Here is a 17812-nt window from a genome sequence, read left to right as displayed (position 1 = left end):
CGTATGGTGCATATAATTTGTTTATGAGGGAAGGCGAGCTGGACATGCCAAATTCGCATTTGTGACAGGTTTTCACAAGTACCATATTTCTCGGACCATAGGGCGCACCGGATTATAAGGCGCACTGACAATGAGCAGGTCTATTCAGGTCTATTCTCATACAAAAGGCGCACCGGAGTATAATGCACATTAATTGGATCATATTATAATTTTTTTCTACATTTAAAACCCTTCCTTGTGGTCTCCATAACATGTAATGGTGGTTCTTTGGTCAAAATGTTGCATAAATTATGTTCTACAGACCATCTTCAAGTCCCTTTCTGACCGTTGCTTCAGGATGCGCCGTTTTGTGGGCGGTCTTATTTATGTGGCTGCACTTCGACAGCGTCTTCTCCCCGTCATCTTTGTTGTAGCGGTGTAGCGTGCAAGGACGGGAGTGGAAGAAGTGTCAAAAGATGGAGCTAACTGTCTTAATGACATTCAGACTTTACTTGAATCAATAACGGAGCAGCATCTCCTCATCCGGAAAAAATAACAACACTGGAAATGTGTCCCGTGAAAAAACGTCCGACCAAAATTCTCTAATAACTCAAGTTCTGTGGGTGAATTATGTAAACCCACTACACCAGTAGTTTTTAGCGCTTCCATAGCGAGTCTACTGACAGATATAAGCTAGAACTTTACGCTACTTTATATTACAAATGGCAACAGCGGAGGGTGAATGTCCCATAACAAGAAGATAGAGACAAAGAAGAAGCTTATCGACTGGCGTTTTCATGGACTACAATGGCGAACGAGTGCAAATTTTCATTATTTATGCAGATCCCAAATACACATCAGCAGGTACCAGAAGGTAAGGAAAGTTGGTTTTGTATAATATTGCGAAACAAAACGCCAGATAATGTGTCTGCTGATAGGTGCCATTTTGCGGTCCTTATACACACATCACAATAGTACTTTATGTTGAAGCACAGCAGTCTGACTAGGGTAGCCGTAATGCTCCGACAATCCATCAAGTGGTGCGGCTTCATAGCTTACCAAAGTCGTACTAAAACATTTTGACAGATTTTTGAGCGCTGTGTGTATTATTCTATATTCTCCATGGAACATTTACATTTTGGTGTTGTTTACTGGCATCATCTTGCCGTCTACACGCATCTCTTACGTGTGACTGCCATCTACTGGTCACACTTATCATTACACCATGTACCAAATAAAACAGCTTCAAAGTCGGTAAGCACAGCCAGAATTATTCCGTACATTAGGCGCACCGGGTTATAAGCCTCACTGTCGATTTTTGAGAAAATGAAAGGATTTAAAGTGCGCCTTATAGTCCGAAAAATACAGTAAGCATATTTTTTTAAAGACGGCAGGTGTTCTTTTTCGACGCTGAGAATTGATGCGGCTTGACGGGGAAAAAGTGTTGTATAGTCTCGGTACTAACAATACTGAAAAAAGCTGTTATCGATGTACTTTTCGCATGTTTGTAAGTATCGATACTTTTGACAACCCTACTTTGGTGTCAATTTTCCGCTCACCTGGTGCAGCCCAGCTGTAGCCTCCAGACTCCCTACCCCAACCCACCACCTGCCCTGTCAGGGCGCCTCCCGGCTTTCCTGCCTCCCCTCTTCGCTCGCTCAGGATGGGGGAGTTGTTGTCATAGGGGGACACCTCCCCGCTAGACACTTTGTTGGAATCGCTGGAGGAGTGCTGCTCGCTCAGAGTGAAGGGATCCTCGGACTGGTGTAGATCAGGACTCCTGCAAGGAAAACCAAAACTTGGTTAAGAAAGAGAGCTTCAGACGGGAGGATGAAAGAATCTTGTGTTCTGTCTATAACTCACTGGGATGCTTTTCGCCTCAGGAGGTAGTCCACCACGTCAGGATCTGTCTCCAGGAGACTCATCAACACTTCATTTTGCAAGTCAGCCGGGACCTAAACAAAAAGCAATTTGGATTAATTAATTGAATGAAGTGAATCACCCTGCTCAAGGCGCCAATTGAGGCATGTCAACATTGGTCTTCATTTCCTGCTTTGTTGCCAGATCTGTAATAAATTCAGACTTACAGATGTCATCTCCCATTTTTCAAATAAACAATAAACCCTAACTTTTACCAAGACACGAAGAAGTCTGGTGTGATTAATTGGCTTACTGTAGGAATGTAAGCCTGAGGGGAGTGGCAGTGGCAGATTACAAAACATTACAGTTTAAAGTTTTGGACCTAAAATGACCCGAGCTGCCTGTCTGCACCGTTGGAGAATCCCGAGAAGAGACGGGAACAAAGCAAGCGAAGAAGAAGAAGTTAATCCGTGCAGAATTGTGACCTCTCCTGACTCCACACAAAATCTTTCATGCCTGAATTTTATTTTGGAAAGAAGGCGTTCAATTGTCTGGGACGGGGGTGAAGGTTTCTCGATGTTTTTGCCAAAGAACTGGCACCGATGACTCACTGACAAGACACGTCTGTTTCTGTCTACACAAAAATGTGAAAGTGCATCAGCTGACATCAAAAGTCAGGATGAGAGCTGACTGACCATGAAGAGTGTCTGGTAGCTGGCGATCATCCTCTGGAGCGCGGCGATGACGGCCGTGCTTTCCTCTGCTCTCGCAGAGCTTTGGACACTGAACTCCTTGTCAGAGGATTTGAGTTTATGGAGGAGGTTGGGACCAAAGATGGTGGCGAGGTTCAAGGAGGTCATTTTGTTCCCTGTGATCTGCAATGAGGAAGAAAAACATAGTTGGGACTGTCTGGCTTGAGTTTTGTAGCATGCTATGACAGAACGAGCTGGTTTAGATGATTGATTGTCCTATGGCACAATAACCACGCCAAGTTCCAAGACTCATTGTTCCCTTTTTCCTTTCCAACCTAAATAAGACATGGAAATCCACTTTGTGCCTCAAAAAGGCATAAAACATAACTTTCTCTGATGGAGCGGCAGCTTGAGAGGGCTGTCTTCAAATAGTCAAAGTTTCGCCGATTCGATTTGGACGAGTCCGATCAAACTATCAACCTTGGAGTCGAATGTCGGACATTAAACCCACATTAACTTTGTTACTTCTACTTCCTCTATTTAGTCAAGTTTGATGTCTTCTCGACTCTAGCCATCACTAAAGTATCCATTTTACTCAGTGTATGTTTTGGTCGTTGAATGTTCTTTTCATGAATGGGAATTGGAAAAACAAAACAATGATTGGTTTATTTGAACATCATTTTAAAGCGGTCTTGTTTTGATTTTTTTCCTTCTGCATAACATGTAAAGGTGGTTCTTTTAAGTACAATTTTGCATAGATTGTTTTACAGACCATCTTAAAGCCGAAAAAAACGACCTAAAACATACATTATTATATTACGGTTATTAATTAAACACGAAACCTCAAACTGGCTTGGAGGGAAAAAAAAAAAAAAACATTGTGTTGTTATATCCAACGTCAGAAAGACCAGATGATCATGGATAAATATGTTTTCGTATACAAACGCAAGATACGACACCACACTCTTTGTTTTCCTTCAAACTAGTCAACGGTCTCGTCTACAAAAAGCAATTTCCGAGTGTTGATTTTTATCTTTGTTATATAAGACAAAATAAAAATCTAACCTTTTGTTTATTCAAGTATTTTAGCCTTTTTTGAGGTGCAAAAAGTCTGAAATAAGATATTGCTTTGTTCACTTTAATGAAAGACTGTATTCGAAAAGTATTTTTAATTATTTGTAATTAACTTTGGAAGATTTACCGTATAGGTGCTAGAGCTACATACATGTGACGTCACACTTGGTGACCAGTCAGTATACGGTACTACATACAGTATTATAACCATGTGTTTATTACGCCACAGATTTGACTAATTGTCCACTATGGACAAATTCTAACAAATCAGATTTGACTATAAAATCGAAGACAGCCCACAGTAGTGAGAGTTCACCTCTTGTCCATCCTTGTCCAGTCGGTCGTGGGCGTGGTCTGCCACGGTGGACAGGAACTCCAGGAGACGATGGAGAGTATCACTGTTGCATGCTGGGAGCAGGTAGACCAGAAGCTGGGTGACATTGTGCTGCTCCTCTGGATCCAACACTGCAACAACAGCAACCAAATCAGATGCCAAGCGTAGGTGTCCTGGAATGACATTCACTTCCGAGCGTACATGTTGTGTTTATGAAGGCGGTGTAGAGCTCTTTGGTGAGGAGCGGGTCGGGCATGTCCCTGAGGAACTCTTTCAGCAAGGCGGCCACGTCATGAACGCTGTGCTCCTCATCTAATTGGACATCAAAGCCGCGGTCAAACTCCTCACGTAACTGAAGCAGAAACAAAAAGTCAAAGATATGATGGATTTCTGTTTTTAATGAAGTGTGTAAATATTTGTTTGAAAAATGATACTACTATCCAGAACATTAGGGAAAGCTGCATAGAAATACAGTAGTAGCTCGGAATGCAAAACAGTCGCCCATTGAAGTCAATGTATTCCATGCCTAACATGTAACATGCCTTTTTAAACAGAAATATAAGACATTGATAAACCAGTGGTTTCAGTTCTGAACACTGTCATGGGACCAATTGAGCTTTTAAGTTGAGGTAACTCACTTCTTCAAGATGGTAGAGACAAAATATATCATGCATTAGGCAACACTAACCTGCCGAACTCTCTTCTTGGAGCTTCCAACTCTGAAAATTCCGACAGTCTGCAAACCTGAGGGTTCAAAAGGGGAAACAAAAAAGCAGTCATTATAAATGTAGCTTAATTAAGGTTACTGCGGAAATGAAGCCTCGGTCTATGACATAACAGCCTACCGTATTTCTCAATGTGTTGGCAGCAACTGTCGACCACACGGGGCACCTGCCGGTATATCGGGTTGAGGCTCAACCGTTTGTCCCTTTGTTTCTCCTTCTTATTTGGTGTCTCGGCAGGCAGGGAGAGCTGCAGCGCCTCCAGCAGGCGAGACTGGTTGTCGTCCAGGTCAGTGATTGAATCCACTGACATCCCACCCTGAAGCCGAAACAAGCATTTTATATTCGAGAAGGTTGATCTAAACCAGGGGTGTCCAAAGTGTGACCCAATACTGACGCTAATACACTCAAAGTTCGATATAATGCGGTTGTGGTGGTCCATAAAATACTGACTCCGTTATTCCCGAAATTGCATTATACACTAAAATCCTTGTTTTTTACCCTATTCTTTTCAAAAGAATACAATAAAATGATCCCCAAAGCAGAAGTGACGTGAATGGTGGATTTTGCTCCCACGTCACAGAATGGGGCGGGCAGGGAATTTGGACAGCAACGGTTTGATATTTTGTCATTTTTGTTTAGTAACAAACAGTTTTATCCGACAAAGTAAACAAACAGTTCACGCTGATGTTGGGTTGGCTGTGCTCCTTGTCATCAAAGCTAAGTCCTAGCTTTCTATTTTGTGTGCTTCTAAATATTTTACAGCCTTCTTCAACACATTTTGTAGGTTTGCCGAGTTTACAAAGCACTTGCTCTCTTTTTTTCACTGCTGGCTAGCTGCTAAGTTAGTGGAGCTAAGCTAGCCCTGGTCTGAAACCCTCACTCCGAAGACAAATTAATCGACTTGGTGAAGAAAAAACCTAAGTATAGCTTTGTGTTCTTCTTGCGCCCTTTTCATGAAGAGGTTGTCTCTGCTAGAGGGATGGGTCCGCCAGTTAGAGCAACTCCGTAACTTCAGATGCCGCTAGCGTTAGCCGTATTGAGCTAACTAGCCTAGTCAGTAGCAGCCCTAAACGGCCTACAAATTACAGCTAAGACGCATGAAAGGCTTTGCTTGTTAGTCACACACCCCAGTTCACCAACCAAAAGAAATAATACAAATTTATAATCAACAGATCTGAAGTGGATCCAGAGATTTATGCGTTTAAAGTAAAAAATAATATATATCAATATACGACTTATGTTGAATACTTTTATGAGCAGGGCTTTTTGGATCGCTGACACCTTTTAGTCTGACTATTTAAAAAATACTCAATCAAAAGCAGTTTTGTTATGAATTATTCACCTATTTAAAGCTCTAATTGATTCACATCAAATATTCCATTTTGAAAAATGTTTTGGGAAAATATTGCATACTTTGTGTTTTTGCCAAAATAAAACGGGTTTTGTTGATTAAAAAAAAAAGGGGCATAAAACCTATACAAAAAATAAAAAACTATGGCAACAGATTTGAAATTAATCAATAGATATTTAGGTGTTGGAAAAAAAAAAAGACTTATTTTAAACACTTAAATGACCACCAAAATGGAAGGGAGCTGTAATGGTTTTGAAAATCAAAATCATCAAAATGGCCCCCGCATGCTTTCATTTTTCAGTGTGAGGCCCTCAGTGAAAAAGTTTGGATACCCCTGATCTAAACGGACAGAAAACACACCCGACTCTCTCACCCGTCTGCGCACTCGCGGTGCAGCCTCAGGTGTGTTGGGCGACGTCGACTCATTGGCTGTCTCTGATGTGGAGCTCAATGAAGAGTTGCTGCTCGAGAGCTCCTTAGTAGACGGCCGCTTCGTGGCAAACTGTTGGCGATGCAATAGTTCAGTATGTTTAATGACCAGAGACTGCGGATTTCAAAATGAGATGCTCGTGCTTATTGACCTGCAGAATGGAGGAGACGAGGTCGGACGAGTCCTTGTGCTCCTCTCGCTGTGGCGGATCCTGGCGAAAGCCGTCCTGGCGCTGCCTGTGCGTCCTGTCGTTGGCGATGACCTGCGAGAGGGATATACTGAAGGCTTGAGGGACGCCTTCTGGGAGACACAAAAAGAAGAAGCCGTGAAGGTAGATGACGAAGTTACACGACAAAAATCACACAATGCTTTAGCAGCAGGAAAGAAAAAGGCCGTACAGTGGCTCGGGCGAAGCTTTTTTACATGCTACTCATAAAACCTTACACCAGTTCAAGCACAGATGTTCTGTGAATGTAAAGACATCACAGGAAGTCAATTGGGTTGGAAAATGACAACATACTGACCACTAACTGTGGTGCCTCTGACCACCTTTATTGGCCCTCAACCTCAATCAAGTTATGCAACTGTATTTTGTCATCTTTATGACTTTTGAAGATGTGTAAGGAAACAGTGAAAGGAAAGACAAAGAACTGCAGCTCAAAACCACAACTGAAAGGCTCGTGGTTCAACATGACCACGAACCCGGCTGCATAGCAGATTTACTCCACAAACTCGCAGCATCATGCACATCTGGTGAACACAAGGCCCGGGCAACATGCAGCCCTGCACGTATGCACAAAAGCCCCTTCTGGGCCGCACGATCCACCTGTGCCAAGACCACATCGATCAAACCAGGCCGGTCTCCTCTTGTGCGACGTCTTCCCTGGCAATTGTGCTAAGACTTGAGAGAGAATGAATGAGAATGAGTCAGGCTCGGTCTTTATTGAGAACTTTGCCAGTTGTTAAAAAACACCATGCAAGGCGCTGAGTCATAACTCCCAGAATGTTCCCTGCATGCCGTCCACAAATCAAATCCATTATGTATTAAAAAAAAAGAAGTTGTTATTGTTTTCAGCTCCGTTGGACATGTTGAGGAAAGATCACGGTGTGTTTTATTCTTTCGACGGTGTTTATTTGCATATCAGTAGCATCAGTGGCGGGCCGTGCATTTCCCACCTAGGCCTTCAGTGATGTCCGACTTCAATGATTACCTCTCAAAATACCATCATTTATGTCCCCACATGACCTTTGCTGGAGAAATACTATACAGAAACACATTTACGCACTACTGGGCATTGTACAAAACGGGTTATTTTCTGGCGCATTTAAAAATCAATAAACCGTATCAGCCTTTAAAACATATCTTATGTGGTACTGTCAAAATTAAAATGGCAAAAAACATATTAAACGTAAAAAAATAAAGAAATAAAATATCTGAACTCACATTTCATCGCCAGAACAGCTGAGCTAGCTTCCGGGGTTGGCCGACATTGTCTCACAAGATGTAGTTTCTCTTTAAATATCCTTCTTGAAAATGCCCTTGCAAATATGTGTTGTCTTGTCTAATCATAAAAGATGCAGACGAGGCGTGTTGGCTGAGTTCTTAAAGTTTACTCCACAGCGTGCTCATAGATAACATCAAGCTGCCGGCATGGCCACATTCAACAACCTAAACCGGGCTACTGCGCATGCTCTTTGCTACTGTGGCATGCTGGGTAATGCAGTTCTTATGTTGCCTTGCTCAGGGGTCGGCAACCCGCGGCTCCGGAGCCGCATGCGGCTCTTTGACCACTCTGATGCGGCTCAGCTACATACTTGCCGACCCCCCCGATTTTCCCAGGAGACTTATGGATCTCAGTGTCTCTCATAGATACCTCCCAGGGAAAATATAACCCTATTTACACTCTAATTACTAAATAAAGGGAGTGCCCTAATTGCACTGCAGTAATTGTCCTCTATAGCGTTTTCAAACAGCGTGCCATCCCGGCCACATGTTGTATGTTTTGTTTTTTCTTGCACACATAGGAGACAGCAAAGCATACTTAGTCATCAGCCACACAGCTTACACTGACGGTAGCCGTATCAAACAACTTTAACATTGTTACGTTACAAATATGTGCCACACTGTGAACCCACACCAAAAAAGAATGAAAAACACATTTCTGGAGAACATCCCACCGTAACACAACATAAACACAACACAACCAATACCCAGAATCCCATGCAGCCCTAACTCTTCCGGTCTACATTATACACCCCCGCTACCACCAAATCCCCCCACACATCAACCCCCCCACCCCTCTCCGTGCGTTGGTTGAGCGGAAGAGTTAGGGCTGCATGGGATTCTGGGTATTGGTACCGTCAGTGTAAGATGTGTGGCTGCTGAGGTAGTACGCCTTGCTGTCACTTACGTGAGCAAGCTGAAACTGCATTCTACGTGTGGTCGAGCAGGTACGCTGTTTGGGTAGGCTGTAGAGGGCGCCAAAAGCAGTGTCATCACGCCCTGATATTCGGGAGTCTCCCGGGAAAAATGAGAGGGTTGGCAAGTATGACGCTATCAAGCGCCATTCATTCAAAACTCGCGGGCCGCACTAACATCAAATTTCCACATTAAAGTGCGTGCCGGTGCGTGTGTCGGAGACCCCTGGTTAACATAGCACAAAGCGTTTAAGCTTTGTATGCAGTGTTTTTCATTTTAATTTTTTTTGTGGCTCCCATTATTTTCTTTAATTTGTGAAACTTGCCAAAATGGCTCTTTGAGTGGTAAAGGTTGCCGACCCCTGGCCTAGCTCATAACATCACTATATATCTGCCTTAGGCCATCCAGAAGGCCTTACTGACAACAACTCGTGATCTGATAGACAGTTGCGATAGCCAATCAAATGTTTGTGTCCGTTCACTTACTTCTCGGGCAGATTTGGTACAGCATGGCAACCTAAGCTATCTGAATTCTGATTGGATAAAAACTCTATAACCTAAAAACAGCAGCGCTGGAAGGAGCATAATATGACATGAAGAGAATATGAATACTTTTAGATGAAATCACAGTTGCACAGGAAGTCATTTCACAATAGAAGCACAGTTAATGTACCAAAACACATACAGTACATATACATTCTTGTTCTAACAATGTAAAAATCTCATATCACGGTTATTGTGACCAAAATGATCACGGTTATCATTATTATCGCGGTATTGTTGAATATGCTTTTTATATACACAGTGAAATCTTTCACGCTTTGTTAAAAAAATAACTGTAGTACATTGACACACATTATACTTACTTGGCAAAAGAAACATTGTTCTGGATTTTAAGAGCCATTTTAATTTCAGTGTTTGAATGTTATTTTCCATTTAATCTGTACAAGTTTTAGATTTTTTTTGTATTGATAAAGGCAAATTGAGTATTCACTGGCCCCATTTTAGCCAAGATGCAGCCCTGGTGTGATGTCCGAAGGAGGTTAGTCCCTCAAACGTTTCCCCTCATCTAAATGGACCAAATCCGCCACCATAAAAACATGGCTTGGAGAAATACGTGGTTTCCTTTTGGCAAATAAAAATTACTAGAAAACAACAATTTTCAGTCATGCTGTTACGATAGGCTACACATTCAATATTAGCTAACGTTAGTAGCTAAACTTTGCCGAATAGCCATCATTTGGTGACAACACGAGTGTGTGCTACGTGGGTCGTAAGAGGGAGGATATAATGTTTACAACACTTTTGAAAGTTAGCTCGGTTAGGCAGCCTCGTAAAGATTGCAAATAGTCACTTTAAGGCAGCAAATTCATCAAAATGAATAAAATACACTATCCGACAACTACAAAAAAATCGTTGACAAGTTGACAGCTAGTCTCAAAAACATGTTGGGATTGAGTTTTATGCTCCTGCCTATTTTTGTTTTTTTAATCTTATTAAACATTGATAAAAATAAAAAATAAACATTGATTGATTATTTAGAATTAGTTTTATCAATCATTTACATTGTAATCTTAAACCCCTTAGTGATTGTTTTTATTTGCATTTTGTGTTGTATTTTCTTTTCCAAAGAAAATATTTATAGTGTTGTGACTTGAGTTGCACATTCAGCCACGGAGACGGCATTAAGAACTCTGTAGTATTCATTATTATTTATTCAGAAAAATCCATATGTTCCATTTCCATCATTTTCTATTATATCAGGAGTGTCACTCTTGTTTTCGTCAAGGGCCACATTGCAATTAGGGCTGTCCTTAGAAGGCCGCTTGTCACAGCGAATAATATATGAATTTGCTTATAAATTTTAATATTATATATTTTTTTATGCACACTAAAAAAAACCTGTATATTTTACAGTAATAACTGGCAACTCAAATTTTACTGCAGTAAAAAGTGTTTTTTACAGTAAATGAAAAAACTGTCAGCTTAGTAGCCAGAATTTTACTGTAAAATGTACTGTGGTTTTACAACGTCTGCCTGTAAATGGAAAAAGGGCACCACTGTTATTTTTTTTAAATTCTGGCAACAGAGTTGTCAGTTTTTTACCGTCAAAAAATGTGCGACCCTTTTTCTGTTTACACAATAAAAACAACAAGCCTAGATTTTACCATTAAAAAAAAAACACTCAGTTGACAGAATTTTACTGTAATAAAAAAAAGTGATATTTTTTTTAATTTAAAGTTAATATGCTGTAAAAATCACCATAAATGTAACCCCTAAAACCTACAGTGAACAATGTAATGGTTAACTTGCTCTGAAATCATAGTTCAAGCCGATATCTACTGCATTTGTTTTTACTTCAACCCCAAAAATAGTTTGGGAAGTATGACGATACAATATTTGTTGCAATATTGGTTAATATCAAAGTTGAAAAAATTAGCAATTTCATGCAGTACGTACTTTTTTTTTATGTCCAAATGGAAAGAACAAATACATTTAGTAAGCAAAGATATGGTACCTTATTGACGCATATTTTTTCCAAGCCTTCAAGGGCCATCTAAAATGATGCAGCGGGCCAGACCTGGCCCCGGCCCTTGAGTTTGACACATGTGTATTATATAGTTTAAAAATGCCTGCTCATTGAAAAAGTTATTTTTGTCTTCTTTTTTAATAAAGACATTTCATAGTAACACATTGTAGAACAGTAATTACAATACCGAACCATGATAGAGTAACATTGTTATATTACAGTGGTAATCTCAGGTAGGTTATTGATACAAAACTTTTAACTGAAAACAAAAAAAAATTTTTTTTTTAAATACACTTATCTAAATCCTGTATGTGAAACATTCTTCTTTTTAACCATGGAGTTGTTGTTCAAATGCACCCTAACCATGGAGTTTCTGCTTTGCCCTTGTCATTGATAAATGAAGGGTTGTTGCAGCCTTACATTGCACAATGTCAGCTCGTGCTAACAACCTGACACCCTCCTGCTAAGACGCCTGACATCTTCAGCACGGCCCGCTAAGTGCATCTGTGCATGCATTCTTGAATTTCAATGTGCCTTTACTGAGATCAGAGCCCAGACTCACAAGTTTGATAAGAAAAGCCTCCAATCTCTCCAAAACGCCCGCATGTTCTACGGCCAACAATGCTGAGCCAACCCCCCCGCCCCACTAACATAAACACAAACTGTAAACAGATACTTTATTTTTATAGCCTCTCTGTTCACCTGCAATGTAGGGGCGGACTTGTAGCAGCACAGGGGACTAAAGGGAGTGAGCAAGGTGAAGAAAAACCCTGCTAAGTACTTGTTTAAAGACCTTGGCATACCTTTGTCTTTACTCTTCTCTTTGGCTAAAGAATCCAGCTTCCTCCTCAGCGACTTTTTCCTCTTCTCTCCATCTGTGCAGGGACAAAAGAAGACAATAATTATCATCTGGACAACATGATGCGTATTCAGATATTCATAAACTAAATAAGGAATGCAGTTGTATACTACACTGATTGAAAAATGGACGTTTTGGTGAAAATCTGAAAATAAAATACATCAATTCATACAAACCCCGTTTCCATATGAGTTGGGAAATGGTTAAATGTAAATATAAACGGAATACAATGATTTGCAAATCATTTTCAACCCATATTCAGTTGAATATGCTACAAAGACAACATATTTGATGTTCAAACTGATAAACATTTTTTTTTTTTTTTGCAAATAATCATTAACTTTAGAATTTGATGCCAGCAACGACGGTCTGGGAGCCGGAAGCAGGAAAGGTGCAACACATGTTTGACTGGTTGTCAGAAGCAGCTGCTGAACAATTTCAGCAAACCTCCGTCCTCCATTGTTGTATCGCGCAGCCAAAGTGTTCCCAAACGGGAGATCTTAACGAGGCAGGAGGGCCTTCCAGCTCTGGCTTTTACATGTTGTCCTAGCCCGGTCGCTGCTAGCATGTGTACTCGTTCGGTACACCTCCGAACCGAACCGAAACCCCCGTACCGAAACGGTTCAATACAAATACACGTACCGTTACACCCCTAGTTAGAACTGTACACTACTTTTAATTAGAAATGGCAACAGCGAGGGATGAATGCCCCACAACAAGAGGACAGAGAAAAGGGAGTTTATTGACTACGGCGCAGACTATAATGGCGGACACGCGCAAATTTTTGGGACGTATGCAGATCCCAAATACACATCAGCAGGTATCAATAAGTAAGAACAGTTGGTTTTGCATATATATATGCGGTATAGCTCGGTTGGTAGAGTGGCCGTGCCAGCAACTTGAGGGTTGCAGGTTCAATTCCCGCTTCCGCCATCCTAGTCACTGCCGTTGTGTCCTTGGGCAAGACACTTTACCCACCTGCTCCCAGTGCCACCCACACTGGTTTAAATGTAACTTAGATATTGGGTTTCACAATGTAAAGCGCTTTGAGTCACTTGAGAAAAAGCGCTATATAAATGTAATTCACTTCACTTCACTTGCATAAAAATTGCAAATTGATATGTCTTCTAATAGGTGCCATTTTGCGGTCCTTATACACACCATAATAATACCCGTATATTGAAGTACAGTACGTCTGACTACAGTAGCCGACAATCCTTTAAGCGGTGTGGCTTCATAGCTTACCAAAGTCGTATTAAAACATTTTGACAGATTTTTCAGCGCTTTGTGTAATATTCTATATTCTCAATGAAATATCAAAGTTTTGGTGTTGCTTGCTGATGGGTATTTGCTGGCATCATTTATTGAACATGCGTCAACTTGCAGTCTACTTATATGTATCTCTAATGTGTGACTGCCATCTATCGGTCACACTTATCATTACACCATGTACCAAATAAAATTGCTTCGAGATCGGTCAGCACAACCAAAATGAATACGTACATTAGGCGCACCGGGTTATAAGGTGCACTGTCGATTTTTGAGAAAAGAAAGGGTTTTAGGTGCAACGTATAGTCCGAAAATTACGATAGCATAGATTGGGGTCAGGTTTGGCCAATTTTTGGTGTGCCGAGTGATGTCCCAATCTGATATTGACATTCAATATTAGAAAAAAATTGTGTTATTATATTGTCTTGCATTTAAAATCTCTGATACAAGCAGTTCTACAGCGTGTTAAGTCGTGCAAAGCAAACATCAAACATCTAAATGTCCTCCAATAAGCACGCAACGTTGGTCTTTTCTTGTATTTTATGGAAGTCAATTACAAAAAGGTAAACATTGTAGGCTATAGACGACTAGGAACTAGCAGCTACACAACAGCTAAGCACACAATAGCGCGCAAGCTAGACATACGTATTATGTAGTGCGTCTGCCTCACAATACGAAGGTCCTAAGTTCGATCCTGTGCTCGGGATCTTTCTGTGTGGAGTTTGCATGTTCTCCCCGTGACTGCGTGGGTTCCTTCCGGGTACTCCGGCTTTCTCCCACCTCCAAAGACATGCACCTGGCGATAGTGTGTGAATGTGAGTGTGAATGTTGTCTGTCTATCTGTGTTGGCCCTGCGATGAGGTGGCGACTTGTCCAGGGTGTACCCCACCTTCCGCCCGAATGCAGCTGAGATAGGCTCCAGCACCCCCGCGACCCCGAACGGGACAAGCGGTAGAAAATGGATGGATGGATGGATGATTTGTTGTTGTTGTGAATGTTCATACATTTAGGTAATAATTGACTGAACACAGGAGGACTTTGAGGGCAAAAAGCAAATGATTTAAATGAGTAGTTTTTTGGGGGTTTTAAATTGTGTTTCGGTATTGTGTACGATAACTTTGTTTTAATCAAACAAGTGTCTGTAATAAAAGATCATTAGGAACGAGTTTGAATATTGTGTTGATAATCGTTAATCTGTCAATAGCACACACCATACAGTAAATACCTGAGATCAATATCGGTCAATCTCACTAATGGATGATTATATCAGAATGGGCAGCATTAAACCCCGATCGGAACATCCCTGGTAATATGTGCTCTTAATTGAGCAGCGGTCTAAAACACAGCATATGACAATATAAACAATCAAATAATCATAGATGCAAATTACTTAGAGATACAAACTTTTTAAGGTAGAAGAGTATTAAAGAGCATCCAATAACAGCGTGTCCGCAATATTCAACTTACTGTGCCATGATCTTAGCTTAATATATTATTGTGGCCACTTAGTGTTGCAAAAACAACAATTACAATTTTACTTCAATTTAAAGGGGTCATATTATGATTTTTTTCTACATTTAAAACACTTCCTTGTGGTTTACATAACATGTAATGGTGGTTCTTCTGTCAAAGATCTGACTGGCCCTTCAGGATGCGACGTTTTGTGGTCGGTCTTATTTACGTGCCTCCACTTCGACAGCATCTCGGACTACAAGCACTGTGGGTGAATTTCTACCATGTATAGAGCTATCCGCTGACATCACAATTGGGAAAAATGTAACTAACTTGGCAAATTCCAAACGGCTCGCTTGGAGGAAGTATGAAGGAAGGCAAGGTTGTTTTATAAATATCTACGCCATGCCTCCATGGTTTGATTTCAAATTTTTGGGACTTATGAAGATCCCAAATACATCAAAACAGGCACCAATAGGAAAGAAAAGTTGGTTTTGCATCACAGGTCCCCTTTAAAGACAGCATAAGTCCATTCCAGACAGTTAATAACAAATATGTTTGTTCTTTTTCCCCGCATTGTTCTGCTTTTGAGTAATTTCACTTGATCAAACCGTGTCTAATATTTCACATGACACAATAATAAAAGTATTTATGATTCCTGCTGATTGATATCAGATAAATATCGGTATCGCCCAGTACTAAAGGCTCCAATATCGTGATCATATCAGTAGTTGTATGAGGACAACCTTCTTCTACAATGATTTACAGCAATATTAATTTTAAGAGACATTTTATGTTTACATGTGTTTATTGTCCTACGAACTGTAGCACGACTATCAAACATAATAGATGTCACACAGATGTGTTGATATTGACCAAGAAGCTGGGTTGTAGCACGGTTAAAGGCTTGGAATTCTCCTGTGGAAGCCCTCAGCAACTCTTTGTGTTTTTGTCAGGTCACTGTGCCGTCCTACATCCTGATAAAGCAACCTCAGTTTGAACTCCAGATGTTCTCCTGCATTGGATGAGTCACTCCCTGAAAAGCATCCATCTCCCACTGAACACGCCAGAGTAGCATTAGCCGCTTGCGTCACGGTTTTAGTTTCTACCGGTGTCCAAGAATCACGGACAAAGCTGCAAAGCCCCAACATGTTGTTTGACTTCACCATGTTTTTTTTTTTGATACCACTGCCCGCAAACAAGTTGGAGGTAGAAGGAGAGCTGAGAGTAAAATAGGTGGGAAGCGGAGAGGAACTGGTGTGTGAGACTAGAGAAAGCAGATGTCATGGACAGCAAAGTGGGGGTGGGAGTAGAGATAGGAAATGGTTTGGATTTTTGACGGATGACTTGCAAAGCCAAATGGAAAATCGCCAATATGTAAAACCTCCTGGGCTCGACAATAACTCCACCTGTCTGATGAACTCTTGCTGCTTTTTTCTGTCCTGTGACACTCTACAAAACACCCTAAACTCTCCTCCAGTCAACTAAAATGTAAAACACCGGCGCTGAAATAGCAAACCGATGTGTAAACATTTCAAAGTAACTCTCCTTGCTTTCATATGGCGGTTGTCAGGGGTTCTGGAAGTTATAAGCAACACTGACAAGAAGGTCGTAAAACATGGTTGGTGAAGATCTATCCTTTAGCAAGCCTGAGCTAAATCCACTGACTAGCGCTGCAGCTAACGATTATTTTAGTAATCCAGTGATCTATGGATTAGTTTGTTCGATTACAGTGTAATCGGGTTAACCACACTGTATAGCCAAAATGTGTGTTTGAGGGAAAACCGTTGAAATAAACACATTTTCTGCTTCATGGTTTTTTATAATAAATGTAAATCATCAACATTGGTCAGTAGGTTAGGTGTAGTTATTTAATATGATTAGACTCAAGAGTAAGATTATTCAGGGAGTGTTAATATTTGAGTAATGGAAAATCTAAAAAGTTTAAGAAAATACCACCTAGTAAAAGCTATGTATGTGACTTAAAGTGTGGCGAATAACACGTGATCTCACCTTTTGGCAAAGTTATCTGACATCCAACGTCATAGTCTTGATGCAAGCGGGCGTAGGCCACTTCCTGGAGTCGGGCTCTCTCCAGTTCCGATAGGCTCTGAATGGCGACCGGATTCAAGCGTACACTCTGGCCGGACAAGCTGTTCCAGGTGAAGTCACCCTGAGGTCGGAGTGGGGACAAAACATTGGTAATCAGTCACCTTGGTTACTGCCTGCTAGCCCTGGAACCAAAACAAAGGTGATGCAAACACACGGAAGGCTGGAAGTCAAAGCTGGATAAGGCATTATTACAGTAATTGGTGATTCTTCCCAACCTCCTCATTACCACTTCTCTCAGTGGACACGGAGGAATTTATGATCAGAGAGTGGGATGACTCATGGAAGCCACCCGAGTCTCAGTGCTCCCACAAATACACGACAGTTCAATACAATTTAGACAACACAAGAAGAAACTGCACAGCACATCTGGCTGCTGCAGAGAAGTGAATGTGATGACTCACACTGCTGTAACCTTACAGCAATCCCCCTTGGACGCATAGGTTCTTACAGGTGCTTTGTGAAGCACTTGGTTTTGGGATGCCAGCACACAGCTCTCCGTTCTCATAGTCCAGCAGCAATTGCAAAATTTCGTCTGATCACCAATTAGTATGTTAGCAAACCATAGTTCTCCGAGGTTGACTCGTGACAACTCAAACTCATCCATCCCCATCAGGAATCCTGCTGTGCAGAAACCAGTTAGTCCGAGGAGAGGCCCTTTTATTTACCTTTTCCAACTGTTACCTTTTCAAGACCCTACGGCCTAGAACGGGCATTGCATGTGTTCCTC

At 41.2% G+C, this 17812-nt stretch overlaps 1 protein-coding gene across 1 annotated transcript in view; it reads right to left on the bottom strand.

Annotated features, from left to right (window-relative positions):
- Window positions 1-17812, bottom strand: part of LOC133649473 (rho GTPase-activating protein 6-like) — a 43783-nt gene that overhangs the window by 6601 nt on the left and 19370 nt on the right. Inside the window, exons 2-12 of the mRNA XM_062046097.1 lie at window positions 16987-17166; window positions 12197-12268; window positions 6597-6745; window positions 6389-6517; window positions 4785-4980; window positions 4628-4683; window positions 4141-4291; window positions 3922-4070; window positions 2535-2714; window positions 1843-1934; window positions 1539-1759 (exon numbers count right to left, since the gene is read on the bottom strand). Coding sequence (XP_061902081.1) covers window positions 1539-1759; window positions 1843-1934; window positions 2535-2714; window positions 3922-4070; window positions 4141-4291; window positions 4628-4683; window positions 4785-4980; window positions 6389-6517; window positions 6597-6745; window positions 12197-12268; window positions 16987-17166 — 1575 coding nt within the window. The remainder of the gene's footprint in view (window positions 1-1538; window positions 1760-1842; window positions 1935-2534; window positions 2715-3921; window positions 4071-4140; window positions 4292-4627; window positions 4684-4784; window positions 4981-6388; window positions 6518-6596; window positions 6746-12196; window positions 12269-16986; window positions 17167-17812) is intronic.

The sequence above is a fragment of the Entelurus aequoreus genome, linkage group LG01 (assembly GCF_033978785.1).
Source record: "Entelurus aequoreus isolate RoL-2023_Sb linkage group LG01, RoL_Eaeq_v1.1, whole genome shotgun sequence".
NCBI classification, from domain to species: domain Eukaryota; kingdom Metazoa; phylum Chordata; class Actinopteri; order Syngnathiformes; family Syngnathidae; genus Entelurus; species Entelurus aequoreus.
The sequence above is the reverse complement of the archived record's forward strand: the minus strand, read 5'-3'. Positions and strand labels throughout refer to the sequence as shown.